This window comes from Narcine bancroftii, chromosome 2 (genome assembly GCF_036971445.1).
Source record: "Narcine bancroftii isolate sNarBan1 chromosome 2, sNarBan1.hap1, whole genome shotgun sequence".
NCBI classification, from domain to species: domain Eukaryota; kingdom Metazoa; phylum Chordata; class Chondrichthyes; order Torpediniformes; family Narcinidae; genus Narcine; species Narcine bancroftii.
In genome coordinates, this window is record NC_091470.1 from 332,261,843 (window position 1) to 332,283,674 (window position 21,832).

The window sequence follows — 21,832 nt, forward strand, 5'->3', positions numbered from 1 at the left end:
CATTTGAACTCTTTCCTTATTGATGGTGTAACCCAAATAGGTCACTGATGGTGCCATGAACACACATTTGTCTTTTTGTAGTTAGATGTTTGCCTGTTATAGTCAATTCAGAATGATATCTAGGGTAGTTAGATGCTCAGTGTCATCCCTGCCGGTAATGATGATGCCATCTAAGTAGCAGCCTACTTTGAGTCCTTGCAGTAACTTGGTGGGGGGGATATATATTTTTTTCTTTGGGGGGAGGATTGGTTTGTTTTGTTTACTATGTATTTGATATACATTCATAAATAAAGATTGAAAAAAAAGTTCTGATTTGATTTTTTTTCCTTTATTGTGAAAAGTACAGGTCTGGGTTTGCAAAATTTGGGTTCTGCTTTGGGTTTCACAAGTAGTTTGGCTCGTACCCCATGAATTTTTCCCAAACCATTTTCAAATACTGTGCCGTAACGTTTTAAAATTGGAGCCAGTTTGGGTCCATGGTTCACTGCAGGTGTTAAACCTGCTTTTCTTTGTTCTTTTGGCTGATTATCTTCCATATTTCTTGCCAATCCAGCTGAAGGTTGCTTAACCAATTGCGACCGAGCAATGCTGAGGTGACCCGATTCCTCTTTTATGGCTATTATGGTTCTCAATAATTGCTCTGTCTTCAATTGCCATGCTAAAACTTTATGGGCTCTGTCTCCCAATTCATATTTTTGTTGAATTTGCCTTATATCTCTCTCCACTTTATGAGTTTGTATTTCATTAAATTTCAATTTTAAATTCCAATATTCTTTGTTTCTCGTCATTCACTTGATTTTGTGATTCTTTTTCCAACTATGTTATTTTTTTTCCAAATAGTTAACTTCAGACATATATTCTTTTTTCTAACCTTAGGTGTATAACTTAATATTTTCCCTCTTAAATAAACCTTCATAGAGTCCCCATCCTCAAATTTATTGGTTACAGTGTTCATTAGTGTCTAGAAAAAAAAATTATCTGCTGTCTTATAAATTCACAAAAATCTTGCCTTTTTAACAATGCTGTATTAAAACTCTATTTATAACCTATATTTTGCTCTTCTTCCAATGCAATTAATATAACTAAAGGTGAATTATCAGATAATATTCTTGCTTGGTATTCAATCTTTCGAATTCTTGCTTGTAGTTGAGAAGAGATTAAAAGCATATCTATCCTTGAATATGTCTTATGTCTAAAAGAATAAAATGAGTAGTCCCTAATACCAGGATGCATCTTCCTCCAACTATCAACAAGTTTCATTTCATTCATAAAATTCGTCACAGTTTTAACTATCTTGCCTTTAACTATAATTCCACCTGATCTATCCAACTTCGAATCAAAAGTAAAATTAAAATCTCCTCCCATGATTATTTTCCCCTTTGCATTGGCTAATTCCATAAACACATCTTGTATCAATTTTCCATCATCATTTAGTTATTGTGAAATGTGATGATGACATACAGATTTATGAATCACCATTAAAGAGAGTTGAATGAAGCTGAGAAATGGACATTAAAGTCAGAACTATCTAACTCCATCCACAACTATTCAATATGCATGACAAGTATATTTAATGTTTTTCCATTAATTTCTAGTCAACATTCAGTTTATTAAAATTAGGCATGCTAAATATATCAACTTAATTCCTTAGTGAGCTAGTACACCAAGTGCTTATGAAACATTTTGCAAAATATTGTAGCTACTGCAAGCAGATCCTGTGAACTTGCCATTCACACATATATTATTGTGCTTTCTGGTTAGGCTATTTAACTAGTGGTTAAAAATAAATTGCAATTCTATTTTAATCTAGTTTTATAAAATAGGGCAATGAAGCAATCAGTTAATCACAAAAATCCAAATGGTCAAAGATTAATTGAAAGAGAAAAATCCTGTCATTTTGTGTCATGACTCTAATCCCAGACAAAAATAGTTGACTCTCAATTGTTCTCTGAATTAGCCCAATAACCCACTAAGTTGCATCATCAATTCCTCAAGTAAATGTTGTGCTAGCCTTGGCATTGATGACCATAAGAATGACAAATTATAATTTTCATCAGGTTTAGCAGAAAAGGAAGCAGTGGAATGACTTTCAGAATCATATTACTGCCCTTCACATTAACTTACTCTTCATAGACTGTGGAATCAAACCTGGAATCTTCTAGTGCCTGGTTCTCTGAATTTGTACACTCTCTTCATGACATTACCTTGATCTTGTCGTTCCTGTTTCTTGATATTGAGTGATCGGTTAGTTATGTCAATCTCTTCCTTGATGTTGTTGATTTGCTCAGTTAGTTCCCTCATGTTCTTCCTCTTTTCATTGAGAATATTTTTATTCTCAATGAGAATGCGATTAATCTCACGTCCTTTCTCTGCCTTGAACATTTCAAACATCTCTGACTTCTGTGGAGGAGTGCTAAGGTAGCAAAGTGTAAAACAGAAATCAGAAAATAAACTAGAACAAGGAACAAACCCTGACTAAACAAAATAATATTTATGATAAGGATTATTTTTTCTTTGTTTTGCTGTATTTTGCTTACTTTATCTCCAGAAAGTGTTAACTTTGCTCTGGTACAAATCAATTATTTGTCTGTCTTTATCTTTTTGTACACTATCAGTAGAGATCAATGGATTCTGAGCAACTGCTGGTATACTTGCTCATTCTTTATTCAAAAGATGCTGTGGAAAATACTCAGCACCCTAATCATTCAGCACAGATTAACATATAACCACAACTCTTTTTGATGTTTTGGCCTTATAAACACATAATGTCTATGCATTTAGGCACAAGGGAAGAGTAAAATCTCAAGCTATCTATAAACCCTCCTGTGGTGAATCTGTGTTGTGCTGTCAGTCGCTGTGCTTAGTCTGCTTTACTGACATTGGTTGTGCATTATCTCTACCATTAAAGACACTCCCCTTGGGTATAACTGTGTATGCACCCATTGTCTTTCAATATTGTACCACTAGTTTCTGCTAATAAAAGCCATGATTCCTGGTTACACAGCCTTCGTCTTCTTCATTAACTGGCACTTCAATTTTATTAGCAGAAATGGATGCAGCACTCAAGCCAGTGCGGCTGATAATCGACTAGTCTGCCCCAAGGGCCAGAGAAATCTTCAACCACTGGATTGCTTGTTTCAATTAGTACATGGCTCAGAACAAAGTGGTCGATGAGGCGATACAGTGGGGCCACCTGAATTCCCTACTGGGTGAGATCCCTTTTACTATAACGTGAGGAGCTACGACTCTGGCTATAGCCCGGGAATGACTGACCGCTTACTATGTGGCGCCATGGAATGTGGTACTTGCTCAACACCAGTTGCTGACTAGATGCCAGAAACCCGGGTAAAGTGATGCTGCCTATACACTGGCTCTCAACTCGCTGGCAAACGAATGTGATGTCGGGGCAGTCAATGTGGAACAACACCGCAATGCTTTGAAGCTGGATGCTTTTGTCAATGGAATCTACTCCAATTAAATCTGTCAGAGGCTACTAGAGACAGAGCCCCTGACCTATGGCCGGGCAGTCACACTAGCCAAAACACTGAGAAGTGCCATACAGTCCAGCGAAATGCTGGAAACTCAAAAGGAAACATCCAGGAGTGCTGGAAAGCCGAAGGAGAGAAGGGGACGAACCCCTGGCAAATGTGATAAGAGCTGGCACCCCAGACAGAAGTGTCCAGCTCGATTTGCTACTTGCAGCTACTTTGGAAAACATGGCCACTTCGCTAAAGCATGTAGGGTGAAGAATACTCCCACCAATAAGAAGATGAAGAGAAGCACCAAGAAAATTTATCCTGGAGCTGCTGGAATGGAAGAGAACTATGAAAGGGGGGGAATCTTCAGACGATCCCGTTGAATCGACTTCAAGTAAAGGCGAAGTGAGATCAACACAAAGTTCCCCTGTGACGGCTCAATTGACTGTAAAGCTTGGGGGTTGTTACAGACCGGAACAGTCGACTATGAAAGGGAAGGTGAATGGTGAGACTGTCGATTGCTTAATTGACTTCAGCAGCACTGACAGGTACATTCAAGAAAAGGTGCCAAAGCCTTAAATTTGTGGACATATCCAGCGAACCTACGGATATCGATGGCTTGTAGTGAACTTAAAAAAACTCTAAGGGACAAGTGTAAGGTTACTTTGAACTTGCAGGGGCATTGTCTTGCTGATGTTGGGTCTTGGTAATGTCTGATCTCTGCCCTCCCATGTTACTGGGGTTGGATATTCAATCTCAGATGAAAAGTGTAGTGTTAAATTTCGATGGGCCACTACCCACACTTACCATTCCCCGCACTAATTACTGCTGTCTGTTCACACTAAAGATCAAAGCTCCCTCCCTGTTCAGTAATCTATCTCCCGAGTGTCGACCAATTGCCTCTAAGAGCCGTTCTTACAGCAAAGAGGACCGTGAGTTTATTAAAGCTGAGACTCGGAAGACTACTTAAAGAGGGGGTGATTGAACCCAGCAGGAGTCAATGCGAGCCCAGGTGGTAGTGGTGAAAAATCACATGAAGAAATGACTGGCTATTGACTACAGCTAGACAATTAACCATGATATTAACTTGGATGCCTACCCTCTGCCACGCATCAATAAAATGGTTAATCAGATAGCTCAATATAGAGTGTACTTGACTATTGACATTAAGGCAGCTTACCACCAAATCCCCATTAAAAAAAGCGAATGACCCTATATGGCATTCAAGGCTATACCAGTTTAAAAGGGTACCTTTTGGAGTCACTGACGGTGTGTCAGTGTTTCAGAGGGAGACGAATAAAATCGTTAGAACGTATGAGTTACAGGGTACGTTCCACTATCTGGACAATGTCACTATCTGTGGGAAGACCCAGATTGAACATGATAACAACCTAAAAAATTTCTAGCGACAGCTAAAGAACTCAATCTTACATTTAACAAGGGTAAATGCGTTTTCAATGCAACAGAACTACCCATTCTGGGCTACATTGTTCGCAAGGGTGAAATCCGCCCCAATCCTGAAAGAATGGCTTCCCTTCAGAAGTTACCACCTCCAGACTCAGCAAAAGCTCTTAAGAGGTGTAAGGGATTCTTTTCCTACTACTGCAAATGGGTACGTGACTACGCTATGAAAGCACACCCCTTGTTTGACACAAAATCTTTCCTTCTCTCTCCAGCAGCTCTGAAAGCTTTTGAGAGAATTAAAACTCATATTGCCAAAGCCTCACTCTCATCCATCAACGAGGATGCTCCGTTCCAATTGGAAACTGATGCCTCAGATTGTGCCGTAGCAGGAACTCTTAATCAGTGGCATTTTTCTCCCGCATGCTAACCTTACGCATCCGGCTATTGAAAAAGAAGCCAAGGCTATCATTGAAGCTTTTCACAACTGGAGACACTTTCTAGCTGGCAGAAAATTCACCCTAATCATTAATCAGAAATCTGTAGCCTACATGTTTAGTACTAAACACAAAAGTAAAATTAAAAACGAAAAGATTGCACACTGGTGAATAGAACTCTCAACTTACAATTATGAGATCTTGTACAGACCTGGCAATTTAAATGATCCCTCCAACACATTTTCATGAGCTGCTGCTGGTGCACAGCTGGAAGGATTAAAGGAGATCCATAGCAGACTGTGCCACCCAGGGGTCACAAGATTCTTCCACTAAGGCTAACAACCTTCCTTACTTCCTCGAAGAGGTCAGAAAACTGACTAAAAGCTGTCCTGTTTGTGCGAAATGCAAACCGCAGTATCTTAAAACTCCTGAGGCCACTCTCATCAAAGCAACCTAACCTTTTGAGAGGATCAGTCTAGATTTTAAAGGGCCGTTACCTTCCAACAACAAAAATGTATTTTTCCTTACTGTAATCGATGAATATTCAAGGTTTCCCTTTGTGATACCCTGCCCTGACATCTCAACGACATCTGTCATTAAGGCACTTGACACAATTTTCAGTATTTTTGGTTTTCCCAGTTACATTCACACAGACAGAGGCTCAGCATTTATGAGCACAAAGCTGCGCCAAGCTCTGTTACGCAAGGGGATTGGCACCAGCCACACCACGAGCTACAACCCCCAGGGCAAAGGGCAGGTCGAAAGGGCTAATGCCAGACTGGAAGACTGTTAACCTCGTGTTAAAGACACATGGTTACCCTGTTACTCGGTGGTAGGTGGTGCTGCCTGAGGTGCTACATTCTATTCGGTCCCTTCTATATACAGCAACAAACCAAGCACCTCATGAATGTGTGTTTACTTTTCCTAGGAAATCAGGAACTGTGTTGGACTGGCCAGCCTGTCTATCTGAGCCTGGAATCGAACTGCTGAAGAGACACACTCGGATGCATAAACGGACCCTCTAGTCCAGCTAGTTCAGCTACTGCACACTAATCCCAATTATGCCTATGTTAAATTCCCAGATGGAAGCACAGACACTGTACTCTTAAGAGATCTGGCCCCGCCTGGTGTACCCCTTCTGCACACCCCTACTCAGAGTGATCCTAAGAGGTTGGATGCACCACCCCAGCCTGTGACCCCTAGTAAGCATTCAGATGGCCAAGCTGAGGCCCCACTGCCTCACGGTGGTGATTCTAGAGCGGGTCCAGAAGTCCTGCCATCTCACACTACAGGGAACTGTATCAACACCAAGGTTGTCACTCATGCAAAACTACCACCTGTCCCGATAAGAGGGTCTTCTTGTGTTTTTAAACAACCCCAGAGGCTCCAGTATTCATAAACCTCATTATATTCTGATTGCTCTGATAGTTACTAACCTTGTTTTGGCTATGTCAGTAAAGTCTCAATGCCATTTATTTTATTGTTGTATTATGCTTTCAGTATATTTGCTTGCCTGCTTGAATATTACTTTAGCAGCTGTCTTTTTAATTTTAACCCTACTTCTGCTGGGGGGAGACTGTGGTGAATCTGTGTTGTGCTGTCAGTCTCTTGCTGTAGTTAGTCTGCTTTACTGACATTGGTCGTGTATTATCTCTACCACTAAAGACACTTCCCTTGGGTATAACTGTGTATGCACCCATTGTCTTTCATTATTGTACTACTAGTTTCTGCTAATAAAAGCCATGTTTCCTGGTTAACTACACAGCCTTCGTCTTCTTCATTAACTGGCCATCACCTCCTCATTGCTTTTTCACCATTTGTGGAAAATATTACAAATCTGGAATATGCAGATGATACAATAACATTTGATGAAATCACAGTTAAACTTAATTCTCTTTTTTTTTCCATTAGGAATCTGTGATCATGAGTGAATTCTTTCCCCCCTCCAAACTTGAAAATGCAGAAGTTAATTTAGAATTCAATTATTAAGGTAAAGTATATGCAACTTTATTCAGCTTGTTTTCTCAAAATGTAATTCTGCAAATCTTTGGAGCACTGTGGTTAATCCATGCTACACAATTTTTAATGCTAATATGGGGTAAATGAGTCATCCAGCATGGAAACAGGTTGTTTGGCCCACCATATTCGCAATGACCAGTGGTATTAATCTAATATTCCAGCACTTAGCCTGTGGGCTTCTATGTCTATGGTGATTTAAGTCACATCTAGATACTTCTTAAATACTACTGAGTGACTCTTTATTCCAGTTCCCTCTACTCTCTGAGTGAAAATGATTTTTCTTGGATCTCCTATAAATCTATTATCCTTTACCTTAAATTATGCCTTCTGGTATCAATTTATTCACCTCTGATTAAAGTTTGCTGAATCTACTCTATCTATATCCAGTTTGCTTCTCTATCTAAAAAAAAGTGCTATCTTTGCTCTGGTATAAATCAATAGATGATTTGTCAGTGGAGACTTAACAGTTTAAATCAGTCCTTTTTTCGTTCCTTAAGCCCCTCAATCATTTCCCTTATTAAACTTCTCCATTCTGGGGAAAACAGACCTAGCCTCTCCTCAAAACTGCAATACTCCATCCCAGACCATATCCTGGTGAATCTTCTCTACACCATCTCCAGCACATTCATATATTTTCTATAGTGTTGTAATGCATGCAGTACTCCAGCTAAGGTCTGACTAATGTTTTATGAAGTTGGAGTATGACCTCCCTCTTTTTATGTTCAGTTCATGACTAATGAAAGCCACTATCTAATATGTGTTCTTAACAACATTATCTACCTCAGATATAACTTTGAATTTGCATGTCAAGGCCCTTTGTTTCTCAAAACCCCCTATAATCTGCTCATTCATGGTAAGTGTCCTAGTCTCATGAATACTCAAAATGCATCAGTCACATTTATCAGGATTACACTCTAACCGTAATTTCTCAGCCCATTTCATCAACACATCGGTATTTATTCCCCAAAGATGCACTGAAGTTTTTTATAGCCAAAGAAGGATATTATCTGCCTCCATGAGATATTTTGCATTCACTTGAGAGATTAGAAGCACTGTTTAGGATCTCAAAAATTCCTTAGATGATGCCAAAAATGCTGTTACACCCACTATTCATCTTCAGGATCATTTTCTAACTTATGCATATGGGACGGCACAGTTAGCGTAGCAGTTAGCGTAACGCTGATACAGCACCAGCAATTGGTTCCAGGGTTTGATTCCTGTGCTATCTGTAAAGAGTTTATCTATTTTCTCTGTGTCTGTGTGGGTTTTCCCAGGGGTCTCTGGTTTCCTTCCTCTGGGGTTGTAGGTTAATTGGGTGGCACAGGCCCGTGGGCTAAAATGGCCTGCTACCATGGTGTATGATTTAATTTAAAATAAAGTTTTTGTTTAACCACTAACCTAACTTTGTTTTCCCTGAAACAGAGATTTTCCAAGGACTAACAGCATTTTTGACAGACTGTACCACACTAATCTCACCTACACCTTACATTTCTCTTGCTGTATGGCATGGAGATCACCTGTAGAATTTTAGTGACCTAAAAGGTAATCACGAGGACCATATGAGGGCAGGTAAAGAAGGAGTTGTAACTTAAGAGAATTCATCCATTCAGAGGTTACAGGAATCAAATCAATGGTCACAGCTGGACCTCTCTGGAAAATCATGCCAGTTAGGCAACCCTCGCTAAAATCCATGTCCTCCCGCCATTGCAGCATCCATTTTGACAAAGCAGGATTCTCTGAGGCTGAGTTAATGCTACTTCGATTGCGTATATGTTCCGTTCAAGGCTGGGTCCAGTGTTTTCAGCGATGAGGCGAAGTGATAGCGTTCTCTTGAGATTTTGCAAAGATCAATAGAAAGTACACACTGAAACAAAAGTAGTGTTAGATGAAGAAATTCAATGGGAATCTTGCATAGAAAACCTTAATTCTTATAAGACTTTAAATAAAATGAGTGAGTGTGATATACGATAATATTTCAAAGCCAGTGATGAATAGACATGAAATTTCCAGGGGTTTTGCATCGAAAATTTCCTTAAATCCTATTTACCTAGACCTGGCCTCTTCAAGTTTGGCAACTGATTCTGACAGTGCAGAATCAGCACTAGATGCTTCTTGCTCTCTTGGTGCTGTTTGTTTTGGAGAAACATCAGGAATAGGTTCCTTCACTTGGAGTATCATTTCAGGATCCTTTCCTGCAATGGAAGCAAGTTCCTTCTTGGTAGAGCTAAAGTAAATACAAAGTGGAGTATTGTTGAATAGTTGTTTTTCAGATTTTCAGGAAAGTATACAATAGAGTGCATTAAGGCATGTTATTGGAACCATTGTTTTTTTTTGATACATTAATGACCTGGCTGTATATTGAGAAAATAATTTCAAAGTTTGGAGATGATACAAAATTCAGAAATGCATTACACAAAGACAAGAGACATAATAGAATTAGAGGAAGTCATGGACATACTGTGAGAATATTGTGGCATAAAATTTGCTATGAAATGATACATACCAGTAACAATAAAAGTTGAATGAGAAAAGGCAACATAATTGATTGAAGCAAAAGAGGTCAGTGACCTGAGGAGTGGTGGCAGTTAGAATTAAAAAAGAGGTGAGGGAGCAGCTAGAATCTTATTGGAGGAAGAAGCTGAGTATCACTATAAAAGTGAGGGACTGTGTAGTCATCGTTGGAGTGGACTGAGTCAGAGTAGTAAGGCTTTGGCTCAACAGGCTTCGGCGAGAACAGGTAAGAGGCGAGGGATAGTGGGAGTTGAAGTAAGAAAGGGCCACCTTTTTCAAGGAACAAAAAGGATTCAGCACAGGAAAGGGCAGGTTTTATATATCATATATTTTATTCCTTTAGTCATAAACAGTGGGAATGGAAGCCAAGGCAGGAGAATGCTTTTCTTGCTGAATCAGAGAAGCCACTGGTATCCCTGCTTACTTCATCTACGAGAGATGCATCCAGCTGCATCTCCTGAAAAGACAAGTTAAGGAATTGGAGCTGGAGTTAGATGAACTATGGATCATTTGGGAGGCAGAGGCGGTGATAGACAGGAGTTACAGGGACACAATCACACATAGGAGGGAGGAGGAGGGTAGATGGGTGACAGTCAGGAGAGGGAAAGGGAACAGGCTGGCAGTGCAGGGCACCCCTGTGGGCGCCCCCCTCAATAACAAGTGTACCAATTTGGATACTGTTAGGGCGAATGACTTACCAGGCACAAGCCAAGGCGATCAGGTCTCTGGCATGGAGTCTGGTCCTATGGCTAAGAAGGGAAAGGAAGAAAGAGGCAAGCTGTTGTGATAGGGGATTCCATAGTTAGTTAGATATGAGGTTCTGTGGAAGAGATTGAATATCCTGGATGGTATGTTGCCTCCCTGATGCCAGGGCCCGAGATATCTCAGATTGATTCACAGCATTCTCAGGAGGGAGGGTGTGCAGCCAGATGTTGTGGTCCATATCGGGACCAATGACATGAGTAGGAAAGATGAGGAGGTCCTGCAACAAGAGTTCAGGGAGGTTATGTCGAAGGACAGGACCTCCAGCATTGTGATCTCAGGACTGCTACACATGCCATGTGCTAGTGAGATTCAAAATAAGATAATGCAGCTTAACATGTAGCTAAAGACATGGTGTAGGACAGAGGGCTTCATGTTTCTGGTTCATTGGGTTCTCTTTCAGGGAAGGTAGGACCTGTTCCAAAGGGGCGGTTTGCATCTGAATTGGAAGGGGACTAATATCCTTGCGGGATGGTTTGCTAGCGCTGCTCCAGAGGGTTTAAACTAGATTTGTAGGTGGATGAAAACCAGAATGCAAGAGCAGATGGAGTAGTGGAGGAGGGAAAAGATGATGTGAAAATTGCATGCACTGTTGGAAGTCAATGGGTTGTATGAGGTGGCAATTTTCTAAAATGCATCTATTTCAATGATGTAGGAATGGCAGCCAAGCTTAGAGCATGGATTGGCAAATGGAATTATGACATTGAGGCCATTAGTGAAACCTGATTGCAGGAGGGGAAGGACTGGCAGCTCAATGTTCTGGGATTATATTGTTTTAGATGCAATAGGACGTGTGGGGAGGGGGAGTGAAAGGGGGAGGAGTGCCATTGTTCATCAGGGAAAATGTCGCAGCAGAGCTCAGGCAGGACAGATTAGAGAGCTTATCTACTGAGGCTATATGGGTGGAACTGAGGACTTGGAAAGGTATGACCACACTCATGGGATTGTATTATAGACTGCCCAATAGTCAATGAGAATTGGAGGAGCAAATCTGAAGAGAGATAGCCGACAACTGCAGGAAACACAAGGTTGTGATCATAGAAGATTTTAATTTTCCAAATATTGACTGGGACTCTCATACTGTAAAAGGGTCAGATGGCTTGGAGTTTGTCAAATGTGTTCAGGAAAGTTTTCTATTTCAATATATGCAATACAGGATATCATTTTGGGGAATGAGACAGGAGAGGCGACAGTCGTATGTGTAGGGGAACATTTTGGGTCCAATGAACATAATGCCAATAGTTTCAAGTTAATTATGGAAAAGGATAGGTATGGGCCTCGACTGAGATGCTAAATTGGAGAAAGAATCATTTTGATGAAATGAGAAAGGATCTAGAATGTGAAGATTGGATAAATAGTTTTCAGGCAAGGATGCGTAAGGTAAGTGGAAGATCTTCAAAGGTGAAATTTTGGGAATACAGAGTTTGTATGTTCCTGTCAGGATTAAAGGCAAGATCAGCAGCCATAGGCTTTTGGCTTTTGAAGGATATTGGGTATCTGGTTCAGAAAAAGAGAGAGTTGTATGGCAAGTGAGATACTTGAGGAGTATAAAAAATGCAAAAAAAACCCTCAAGCAATAAATCAGGAAGGCTAAAAAAAAAGACATGAGGTTGCTTTGGCAGACAATGTGCAGGAAAATCCCAAAGGTTTCTACAGGAATATTAAGGGCAAAAGGATAGTAAGGGATAAAATTAGTCCTCTTGAAGATCATCTCTGTATGGAGCCAAAAGAGATGGGGGAGATCTGAAAATTTCTTTTTATCAGTATTTACTCAGGAAACTAGCACAGAGTTGTGGGAAGTAAGGAAAACAAGCAGTGAGGTCATTGAATCTATTCAGATTAAAGAGGAGGAAGTGCTTGCTGTCTTAAAGCAAATAAAGGTGGACAAATCCCCAGGGCCTGACAAAATATTCCCTTGGGCCTTGAGGGAAGATAGAGCAGAAATTTCAGGGGCTCTGTCAGAAATATTTAAAATGTCCTGCTTAAGAAAGGATCCAAAAGTAACTCTTGGAATTATAGGCCAGTGAGGCTGACATCAGTGGTAGGTAAATCATTGGAAGCTGTTCTAAGAGATCAAATATACAATTATTTGAATAGTCAGATGCTGATTAGGGATAGTCAACATGGATTTGTGCATAGTAGGTCATGTTCAACCAATCTTATACTTTTTCAAGGAGGTTACCAAGAGATTTTAGTCATTGATGATAGTTTAATACGAAATGGGAGTTGGGAGAGGGAACGGGGTGGGCACTATTTTCCAGAAGTCGTCAGCTACGTGTGAGTTATCTCACATCCAGTATTTTGTGGGAGTTACCACATTGTGTGGTTTAAACAGGAGGAGGTAGTAGTAGCCTCCTGCCTGTTTTTTTTCTTAAGTTTTGGGTTAAGGAGTGAAGTTTTTTTTAATTACTTTTTTTTAAAATAAATATATTTTTTCTTTTTTCTTTTTTTTATTTGTTTTTGATTGTAGTTTTAAGAGGGAATAAGAGGAGGGTTTTTTTTTGGGGGGGGTTTCTTTTCTTCTTTTTTTCTTTCTTTTCTTTTTTTTTCTTTTTTTTTTCTTGTGTTGAGTTGCTGTAAGGAATGTCTAAATTGAAGTTTGCTTCTTTTAATGTCCAGGGTTTAAATAATCTCATTAAGCGTAAGAAAGTACTTGCTTACTTAAAAAAATTAAAAGTTGATGTGGCTTTTTTACAGGAAACTCATTTGACAGATAAGGAACATTTGAAACTCAAACGTGAATGGGTTGGACAAGTTTTTTTATTCTTCATTTAATTCAAAAGCAAAAGGAGTGGCAATTTTGGTGCACAAGAATTTACCATTTCAGTTACAGAATGAAGAGAAAAATGGTGGAAGATTATTAAAATTGAACTGTACAATTTTTAATGAAGCTTGGACTTTGCTTGATGTTTATGCTCCGAATATTGAGGATACAGCTTTTGTTGTCGATATGTCTTTATTACTTGGACAATCAAATTCTAATGTGATGATTGGGGGAGATTTGAATGTGGTATTGGAGCCTTTATTGGACAAGTATCCGAGAGTAATTAAGAAATCGAAGATGGCAGTTCAAGTAACTAATATGACGTCAGATTTGAATTTAGTTGATATTTGGCGAAGATTTAATCTACAGAGAAAGATTTTTCTTTTTATTCGTCACGACATAATTCTTTTTCTAGAATTGATTATTTTTTAATTTCAACACATTTGCAGGATAGGGTTACATCTGTGGATTATAAGGCAAGAGTGGTTTCGGACCATTCATTATTATTATTAGAATATTAGAGTTCACAGGAGGTTCAGAGAACTCCAAGATGGAGATTCAACACTATGTTACTGCAAAAACCGGAATTTATTAGTTATTTAAAACAACAAATTGAGGTTTTTATTAGTAATAATAGTAATTCTGTTTCTAGTCATTTTGTTTTATGGGATGCAATGAAAGCTTTTTTACGAGGTCAAATTATTAGTTATGCTTCTAAAGTAAAGAAAGAGAGAATTAAAGAGATTGAAGATTTAGAGAAAAAGATAACTGTTACTGAAAAAGAATTTCAAAAAATGCTACTGAAACACAAAAGAATCAGTTAACTAATTTAAAATTTAAATATAATGAATTACAAACTTATCGGTTTGAATGTTTAATGAACCGAACTAAACATAAATTTTATGAATGGGGTGAGAAAGCTCATAAAGTTCTGTCATGGCAGTTAAAAAAGGAACAATTATCTAGAATTATACCAGTAATTAGAAAGAAATCGGGTATTACTTTTAGTCAAAAGAAATTAATGAGGAATTTTGTAATTTTTATAAAAAATTATATACTTCGGAATGTAAAGATGTAACTGAAGATGCTATAGATTCTTTTTTGAAAAATATTAAATTGCCACAATTGAATCAAGAAGATAGACAGGAGTTAGATAAATCCTTTACAGAAAATGAAATAGAAACGGCGATAAGAGATATGCCAAATGGAAAGGCACCTGGTGAAGATGGGTTTTCTATAGAGCTTTACAAAACTTTTTATGCTGATATATTTCCTATTTATAAGGATGTTTTACAACAAATTTATGACACTTTTCGATTACCTGAGTCTTGTTCCAATGCAATAATTACAGTTATACCAAAAAAAGATAAAGATCCTTTTTACAGGTTTCTTCTTATAGACCAATATCGCTGTTAAATGTAGATTATAAAATTGTAGCAAAAGCTATGGCTAATCGATTAGCTCAATACTTGCCTAAAATAATACATAGTGATCAAACTGGATTTATAAAAAATAGATATGCGTCAGATAATATTTTGCATTTAATAACTTTGATAAATAAATCTAAATCTCAGATGAATTATCCAATAGTGGTTTTGCTGGATGCAGAAAAGGCTTTTGATAGAGTGGAATGGAAGTTTTTGTTTAAAGTACTTGAGAAATGTTGTTTTTGTTCTTCATTTATTGGATTGATAAAGGCTTTATATAATAGTCTGAAGGCCAGAATTGCTGTCAATGGGCAGATCTCAGAATCTTTTAATTTAACAAGGTCTACGAGACAAGGATGCCCATTGTCACCTGCTTTATTCGCTATAGTCATTGAGCCTTTGGCACAATTAATACGTCAAAATGAAAATGTTAAAGGTATGAGAGTTTTGAATGAGGAATATGATTAATCTATTTGCTGATGATGTTTTATTATATTTGGTGGATCCGGGCATTTCTTTACCAGCAATTCAAGAATGTTTAGAAATTTATGGTCAATTATCTGGTTATAAAGTAAATTGGACCAAAAGTGAAATTTTATCAATTTGTAAAAATGATTATTCAATGTATAAAAGTATTACAAATTTGAAGTGGACCACACAAATTAAATATTTAGGAATTAATGTTAATACGGAATTTCAAGATTTATATTCAATTAATTATCTTCCTTTAATAAAAAGGATTAAATTAGATTTGATTAGGTGGAAGGATTTGCCTTTGGGTCTATTAGGGAGGATTAATACTATAAAAATGAATATTTTTCCTCGAATACAATATTTGTTTCAATCAATTCCTTATTTTTTAAATAAAAGTTTTTTTTTAAGGATCTATATAAAGCAATTAGAGACTTTTTATGGAAGGGAAAATTTCCGAGGGTAGCGATGAGAAAGCTGATGTGGGATTTTCAATTTGGAGGTTTAAGATTACCAAATTTTCAACATTATTATGAAGCAGCTCAATTTAAATTTCTTAGTACATTAATGAATATGGATGATCCGCCCAGTTGGGCAAGATAGAAATGGCGGTTATTTCAGAAAAATTTTCTCTTAAGTTTTTGTTTCGATGGAATAAAAATTTATTACGAACTTATGATGTCCCAATATTGAAGCATTTATTAAATTTATGGACAAGTAAACTTAATAAATTGGGGCTCAAAAATAAATGGTCTGGACGATTGCCATTATATAACAATCAACTTGTTCCTTTTACAGTCTCCAATATCACTTTGAAACAGTGGGAAAGGAAGGGAATAAAAAATTTATCCGATTGTTTTTCTGAGGGATGTTTTTGTTCTTTTGATGAATTACAAAGGAAATTTGGTATTAGTGGAAACTCTGTATTTGTGTATTATCAATTAAGATCTTTTGTTAAACAGATATGTGGTCGACATATGATTTTATTGCCTGATTCTAATTTTGAGGAATTTCTTCTTCTTTGGCTTGGCTTCGTGGACGAAGATTTATGGAGGGGGTAAATGTCCACGTCAGCTGCAGGCTCGTTTGTGGCTGACAAGTCTGATGCGGGACAGGCAGACACGGTTGCAGCGGTTGCAGTGGAAAATTGGTTGGTTATATATCTGATTTGTATTGTATTTTACAAGAAATTGATAGTAAAAAAGATTGGGATAAAGATAAGTTGAAATGGGAAAAAGATTTAGGTTTTATAATAGCTGAAGAAGCCTGGATAGAAATTTGTCAGAATAGTATTAGGAAATTGGTTAATGCTAGATTAGCGATGATTAATTATAATTTTATACATGAGTTATATTTAACACCGGAGAAACTAAAAAAGTTTGGTCTTAGTAAGTCGGATTGCTGTTTTTGTTGTGACCAGACGACTGTGAACCAAAGAACTTATCTGAACTTACACACACATTATATACACATGCGCTTAGAATTAGAAGGGGGTTGTTAGGTTAGTTAAGTCAATAGTGATAAGTTAAAGTGTTATTCTGTTTTCATATTTAAAGATGATTAAAAGCAACTTTTGTTTAAATAACCATTTGTCTTGGTGAATATCTATTGCCACTGGGTTTTGGGGTCCTCTGAGCTCGTGACAATGGTGAAATAGTGAAATGGATTCGACAATGTCTGGAAATGAGAAGCCAGAGATTAGTGGTGGATGATTGCTTTTCAGACTGGAGACCTATTACTAGTGGTGTGGCTCAGGGATTGATGCTGGAACCATTGTTTTTTGTCACCTATAATCAATGATTTGGGTGATAATGTAGTAAATTGGATCAGCAAGTTTGCAGATGACACTACGATTGGAGGTTTCATGGAGAGTGAAGAAGGTTTTCAAAGGTTGGAGAAGGATCTGGACAATTGTAAAAATAGGCTGAAAAATGGCAGATGGAATTTAACGCAGACAAGTATGAGGTTTTGCATTTTGGAAGGACAATCCAAGAAAGGACATACAAGGTGTATGGTGGAGCACTGAGGAGTGCAGTAGTAAGAGGAATCTGGGAATACAGATACATAATTTCCTGAAAATGGCGTGACAAGTGGATATGGTTACAAAGAGTTCTTTTGGCGTATTGGCCTTTATAAATCAAAGTATTGAGTATAGGAGCTGGGATGTTATGGTAAAATTGTATAAGACATTGGTGAGGCTAAATTTGGACTATTGTATGCATTTGTTGGTCACCTAACTACAGGAAAGACATCAATAAGATTGAAAGAATTCAAAGAAGATTTACTAGGATGTGGCCCTGACTTCAGGAATTGAGTACAGGGCAAGATTAAACAGGTTAAGACTTTATTCCTTGGACTGTAGAAGAATGAGGTGAGATTTGATAGAGGTATTTAAAATTATGAAGGGGATAGACATAGCAAATGTAGATAGGCTTGTTCCACTGAGGGTCCGTGAGATACAAACCAAAGGACATGGGTTAAGAGTGAAAGCAAAAAAGTTTAGGGGCAAATGTGAGGGGGAATTTTATTTATAAATTGGAGCCCAGTCAAGAAATTTTTTCCTCTCAAGCACTGGTAGAAGTAAAGGTATCTCTTTTATAAATAGCATTTGATTTAATTAAAAATTTAATGTAGTACATATTACCAATAACAATCAAAATAATAAGGGATATGTAACATGGAGTTAGGCCACTGAGCCGGTTTGACAGACTAAAATGACAACTGTCCCATGGTCCTTTAATTGTTGAAGGACATACATAATTGAATTCCTTGTACATTCAAGTCTCAATTGTCTTGTTTCTTTTACTTTGTATTAATTTAAATTGAATTTTAAACAATGTTATAGGGTCATATTGTTATGAGATGTTAAGTAGAACATTGCTTAAGCAATAGCAGATAATGTTGGATGTTCTCTTATAACAAATGATTAGGGTAGCACATTTCCCACAGTGGTTAGCGCAACGCTATTACAGTGCTAATGACACGTTTGAATTCGGCACTGTCTGTAAGAGTTTGTATGTTTTCCCCATGTATGTGGTTTCCTCCAGGTACTTCATTTTCCTCCCACCCTCCAAAACAATAAGGTTAATTGGTGTATTTGGGCAGTATGGCCTGAAAGGCCAGTTACTGTGCTGTATGTCTAATTTTAAAATGGAAAAACAAGTCTATCCTGGTATAAAATTTATTGGGCCTTGGGAAACGAGCAAATGGTTAAAACTAATTTGGTAGCTCTTTCAAAATATGGGCAAGGGCCAAAGGCCTAATTTTGTGCCGTTTGATTCCATGATAGATGATTGGCACAAGAGAAGTGTGATGTTGCAAACAAATATACTGAAAAACTCTGATCTGTTGGGTTGCATGAGGTTGAACATAAAGGAAACTGAGGTAAATCTAACATAAGCTTTACAACATACCCAGTTGACTCTTTGTTCTTTTTACTTTTTATTTTCTTAGCTTTAGCTGCCGTGGGAGCCAGTCCAATTCCAAACCCTTCTCCACTAAGTTCTCCAACCTGAGATTCTTCAGACATCTTAATCCCCACCTGGAAGCTCCAGATTACAAGAAATTTAAAAAAAACACACGATGTCAATAATAATAATGGAAAGGATTAGCAGATGTTTATACCACTGTAAATATTTCTTAAAAAGCAAAATCTGGTTTTATTTATGGGCATATGATTTTGGGATTAACTAAATCTGTGAATCCTTAAAGATGAATTCCATATCCTTGATCTTCAAGTCTTAATATTTAATTTTTAAAAATAATTTGCAGGATAGCAAACAAAATTGTAACTGTTAATCATACCCACTTTTCCTGTTTTCAAAAGTCACAGCAGCATATTTATAAAATATTATTTCAAGGGAAGCTGGTTTCACAGGTTGAGCCTGTGTTTGCTTGCCCATCCCGAAAAACCCTTGAGCAGAGGTGATGAGCTGCTCTCTTGTCTGCTTCAGTCCTTGAAGTGTGCATACTGCTGTCTGGAAGAGAGTTTAGGATTTCGATCTAATTACAGTAAAGGAACAATTATATATTTTTAAGACAGTATGGTGTGTGGCCCGGATGGCAACTTCCAGGTGGTAGGCGGCTTCTCTCCAAAGTTCAATGTTCAAATTTATTGTCAGAGTACATATGTGACATCACATACAACCCTGAGATTATTTTTCCTGTGGGCCAGGCAGTACTTCTACTTATTGGTATTGCAAAAAAAACTCTACTCAAATAAAGATACATATACAAAAGAGAGAAATGTAAGTAAACAAAGAAATGTATACAAACTGTGCAATACGCAAAAAAAAATCAGTAGTTAATAATATGTAAAGTAAGAATCCTTAAATGAGTCTCTGATTGAGTTTGTTGTTTGGGAAGGGTAGCAAATGGTCCTGAGCTTGGTGGTACAATTCTTGTGGCATTTATACATCTTTCCTGATGGCATCAGTGAGAACAGAGAATATACTAGGTGGTGTGGATCCTTGATTATTCCTGCTGCTCTCTGATGGCAGCATTCCATGTAGATTTTATTGATGGAGGGGAGAGTTCTGCCTGTGATGTACTGGGCTGTGTCCACTACCTTTTGCAGGGCTTTCAGGCCAGAGAATTTGATGCCCCTATACCAAACCATGATGTAGCCAGTTAGCACACTTTCCACTACACACTTGTAGAAGTTTGCCATGGTTTTCAATGTCATTACAAACCTCCGCAAACTCATGAGGAAGTGGAGGTGCTGATACATCTTAAATAATAGGTACAATTTATTAAATCAACTTTAGTATGTAGTTCAGGTTCACATGATACATTTACTAAAAATACTTCTCACAAGTTTCTTGCCAAAGGTATCTAAGTTCATTGAGATAGAGAGAACAGAGTGGTTTAGAAAAAGCAAATGTAGGATTGGAATTCAGTTTCATATGGATATGTTAGAAAAGTAGGAAAGTTAAGTTTGTGTAGAATTGACTCAACCACATACATAAGAATTTTTTAAAAAAGTTTAATGACTTCTACCTGCTTACCCTTGCATCTCTTATTTAGGGAAAGGAACTCCAGTTTAGTCAATCATTTCTGAAAAATATAACCTCTCAGTTTTCTTATCATACCAGCAAAACTTTATTAATCACTTTGCAAGTGCTCAACTTTTTACTTGCATTATGGGTAATATAAATGTTTGCAGCACTCCAAGGTTCTACACAACTTAAACATAGCTTCCCTATTATTCACATGTATTTGACAAAATATTGTACCTAAATTGTTTATTCGTTTTCTTTTGCAGTTTAGGTATGTAAACATGACTTAAGTGATTGGTAAAATAGTATTCCCAGGATACAGTTTTCCTAACCAACTTAGATACAATAGTCAAGAATGACTTATTCTTATAGCATATGTACCATTTTATCCTTAACTACATACTTAAATTCAAAGTTTAAGTCAGTGGTTCTCAACCTTTATCTTTCCATTCACGTATTATTTTAAGTAATCCCTATGCCATCAGTGCTTTGTGATTAGTAGGGAATTCCTTAAGGTGGTATGTAGGTGGGAAGGGAAGGTTGAGAATCACTGCTCTAGACCCAGCTGTTACTGAAATATTTTGCTTGAGAAAAATTGTTATTGACCCATTTCCTTTGGAGTTATGAAACCATGCACATAATGAGTCAATCAGGTACGATTAAAAGAGTGGTTTTCAAACTTTTTCTTTCCACCCACATACCACCTTAAGCAATCCCTTACTAATCACAGAGCACCGATGGCATAGGGAATACTTCAAGTGGTATGTGAGTGGAAAGAAAAAGGTTGAGAACCACTGGTTTAAGTTCTACTTTTCTATATTGTGCACATCTTTGTGTATTAAATTGGAACCCTTCTCTTTATGAGCTACCCCCACCCCCCCATTTGCAAATGTAAAATTTATATTTCCAAACCATCAAATTGCAACTGTTTATGTATGTAAATGTGGGCAAAACACTGATCCTTATGGAACATTACTTCCCAACTGTAAATCTGTGTAACATAGAACCATAGAACACTGCAGCACAGAAACAGGTCCCGTCCACCCTTCTAGTCTGTGCCAAATCATTTTTTATTTTGCTTAGTCCCATTGATGGGCATCCAGTTCATAGCCCTCCATACCTCTCCCATCCTGATCTCTGAGAGAAGACAGCACGAGAACCAACAGACAACTTTTAACATGCCCAGCACACATGAGGATGGTGAAGTTGGTAGACTATGTTAACACAAATGATTCAAATCTACAGACGCACTCCACCCTCAACCATATCCCTTGGCCAACTATGTCTTTAAGTAAATGCTACTTTTAAGTTGGTATGATCAAATGTTTTGGTGCACATTAGTATCTTGATAAAAAATGGATCTTATGACTGACAGATTTAGATTTTTTTTGTTTGATTGTCTTAAAAATCTTTTGATTGTTCTGTTGTTGGAGAGGGTTGTCATTTTTGGTGAAAAATTAAACTGGTTCTTTTTACAAAAGAATGCTAATTTTCTTTTTCTAAATTATCACCAAACACCAGATACATTCTCCCTCATTAGATATTTATGCACATAGCAAAGTCTTCC

The 21,832-nt window shown here is 37.6% G+C and overlaps 1 protein-coding gene across 2 annotated transcripts in view; it reads right to left on the reverse strand.

The window, feature by feature from the left end:
• kif9 (kinesin family member 9) overlaps positions 1–21,832 on the reverse strand; it is a 158,235-nt gene that overhangs the window by 35,176 nt on the left and 101,227 nt on the right. For both annotated transcript variants that reach the window (XM_069922101.1, XM_069922099.1), the window contains 3 exons: positions 18,682–18,809; positions 9,381–9,557; positions 2,205–2,413 (listed from right to left, as the gene is read on the reverse strand). In XM_069922101.1, the coding sequence (XP_069778202.1) occupies positions 2,205–2,413; positions 9,381–9,557; positions 18,682–18,809 (514 nt within the window). The remainder of the gene's footprint in view (positions 1–2,204; positions 2,414–9,380; positions 9,558–18,681; positions 18,810–21,832) is intronic.